This window comes from Mastomys coucha, unplaced genomic scaffold (genome assembly GCF_008632895.1).
Source record: "Mastomys coucha isolate ucsf_1 unplaced genomic scaffold, UCSF_Mcou_1 pScaffold5, whole genome shotgun sequence".
Classification (NCBI taxonomy): Eukaryota; Metazoa; Chordata; class Mammalia; order Rodentia; family Muridae; genus Mastomys; species Mastomys coucha.
Window position 1 is genome coordinate 81,133,352 of NW_022196911.1, and position 2,492 is coordinate 81,135,843.

Here is a 2,492-nt window from a genome sequence, read left to right on the forward strand (position 1 = left end):
ACTCCCCTAGAAAGCGGCACTATCAGTTCAGCACAGCTCTGTGAGTGGTGACAACGGAGCTAGTATCTTCAAGTGAGGACTGTGGGCACTGCTTTTTTATATGTAGTTAATTTGAATGAAAACAAGCCCCAGCATTGAGGTCTGCGGTGCATGTGAGGAAAAACGCTCCCCTTTCCCAAGGCATTTGCTTAATAAGTCAAATTGCTTGAACCAAGCAGAGATTATTAATAGCACCAAATGAGCACTGTTGCCATGTAGTACACACGGAATATTTGATTGGTGGGGGGATGCAGAGAGAAGGGAGGGACTTGGGAAGCACTGCTAGTGGCAGTGAGGGAACAGGGCAGCTGGTGGGGTGGCAGTGGAGAGTCTGGTGCCTGCGTTGGCCAGGCTGAGGAGACAGTGGAGCTGCTGAGCCGTGGTGGTGTGAGGCTCAGTTCACAGAAAGTGATTTTAACAAAATTTACTTTTACATTTTGTTTGGTGCTTCTACAGCATTTATCAAACACTTGTCAACATTTATTAAATATACAGGTGTCTTATGTGTGGACAAGAGCCCTGTTTAACAAGGAGGTAGGTTTATTATGGTTTTGGTTGGAGGGGAAATGCTGTGATCAGAATCGTTGAAGACTCTTTCCCTGTGTGAGCGGTTGGAGTGGGACAGGAACAGGGAAAATAGGGAGCTGAACTGATGGAGAAAATGACATAAATTCTAGGTTTTCTGAACATAATGTGCCAGAAAGGAGATGCTGTGAAGCTGGCTGCAATAATTTGGTTCACAGCACCATGAAAGGAAACTCTGAGTCAGTGATCTAACAATTATAGTGTCCAGCCAGAAATTCTATGTTGTTTGTGCTCTGTCAATGTTGAAGGTGAAACTTGGCCAGATAGCATTTACCTGGGCTTCCAGGCCAGGTCCTGAGCTGAGTCTCTTCTTCAGACTTCTGTGCTTTCCTATAAAGCTAAGGTTTTTCTTTTTTAAAGATTTTTTATTTGTTTATTTTATGTATATGAGTACACTGTAGCTGTCTTCAGACACACCAGAAGAGGCCATTGGATCCCATCACAGACAGTTGTGAGTTACCATGTGGTTGCTGGGAATTGAACCCAGGACCTCTGGAAGATAAGTCAGTGCTCTTAACTACTGAGCCATCTCTCCAGCCCTAAAGCTAAGTTTTCCTGTCTAGCTACTTAGCACTCTGTATAAAGGAACCAGCGTGGTTGTTGGTTCAGTAAACCTTCGTTCCTCAACACTGGTCTCTGTATAATAACTACCCAGCTACGATACAGGGCCAGATATAAGCACTATAGTAAAAGTATAAAGTGCCTGGTTACACTATGTAACACAGAAGGAAGAAAATCAGTTTATCTGAGCCTGGAGGCTGGGTGTGGGTCACATGCCTTTAGTTCTTGTAGTTGGGGAGGCTCAGGCATGGTGATCAAGAGTTTAAAGCTAACCTGGGATGCATAGTGAGAGAAACAAGCAAGCAGACAACCAGGTCTAATGGATCGGATGCTGTTTGAAGAACGTAATGCAGCCTTGGTGAATTTGGGTAGGGGATAGGGATAGTATGGTTGTTTCAGGCTCAGAGTGTCTTAGTGATTTAAGAGCAGGGCCCTGATGTGAGTTGGCTTTCCATCTCAGGTGGGTGTGTTACTAGCTCTGGGCAAGTTATTGCACCTTCCTTCCAGCTCACTGTCTTGTTTGTACAACCGCTCATTGTATTCACTGTGGGCTTGTGTGAGGTTTAAAGGAAGCTATGTACATAGAGGATAAAATAAATCGAAATAAATATTAAGTCATTTCTCTTGGCAGGAGCCTCAGGAGACTGAGGATCCAAAGCCAGAAATGTAGGGTTAGGGTTTTTATTTAAGTGGCTGCAGCAGTCACATGATCCCAACCCAGGAGATCCCTCTCCTCTCTCTCCCACCTTCTCCCCTTTCCCCACTTCTGCTTCACTCCCTTTTCCTTCTTCTCCCCCCAGCCCCCTTTCTCTCCCTCTTCTGTTTCTGACATAGAGTCTTTGTATTCCTGGCTGGCTTAAATTCTCAGCCCTTCCCCACTTAGCCTCCTAGAGGCTTGGTTACAGGACCTCAATGTCACATTTTTTTTTTTTAAAACGTGTATTCATTGTGTGTTTATGTTTGGGTATGCAGGTAGGTCAGAGAATGACTTTCAGGAGGTTCTTTTTTTGTCCTAGCAGTGTGTCCCAAGGATCCAGATGAACGATCTTACTGTCCCTTGAACACTATAATTTTTTTGTGAGATTTTTATATTTACTTATTTTGAGAAAGGGTCTCACTCTGGCCTCAATTTTACAGAGATCCACCTGCCTCCACCTCCAGAGTACTGGGGGTAAAGGCAGAGTCTCGGAAGTCCTGTGGATCTGCAGATGTCCCTGTACAGAGGGCGACTGTGTCACTAGATACTAGCTCCGTTGTCACCACTCACAGAGCTGTGCTGAACTGATAGTGCCGCTTTCTAGGGGAGT

At 44.9% G+C, this 2,492-nt stretch overlaps 1 protein-coding gene across 12 annotated transcripts in view; it reads left to right on the plus strand.

The window, feature by feature from the left end:
* Positions 1-2,492, plus strand: part of Bcas3 (BCAS3 microtubule associated cell migration factor) — a 484,435-nt gene that overhangs the window by 8,389 nt on the left and 473,554 nt on the right. For 6 of the 12 annotated variants that reach the window (XM_031354430.1, XM_031354434.1, XM_031354429.1 and 3 more), the window contains exon 4: positions 535-573. The exons of the other annotated variants lie outside the window; for them this stretch is intronic. In XM_031354430.1, the coding sequence (XP_031210290.1) occupies positions 535-573 (39 nt within the window). The remainder of the gene's footprint in view (positions 1-534; positions 574-2,492) is intronic. 12 annotated transcript variants of the gene reach the window in all.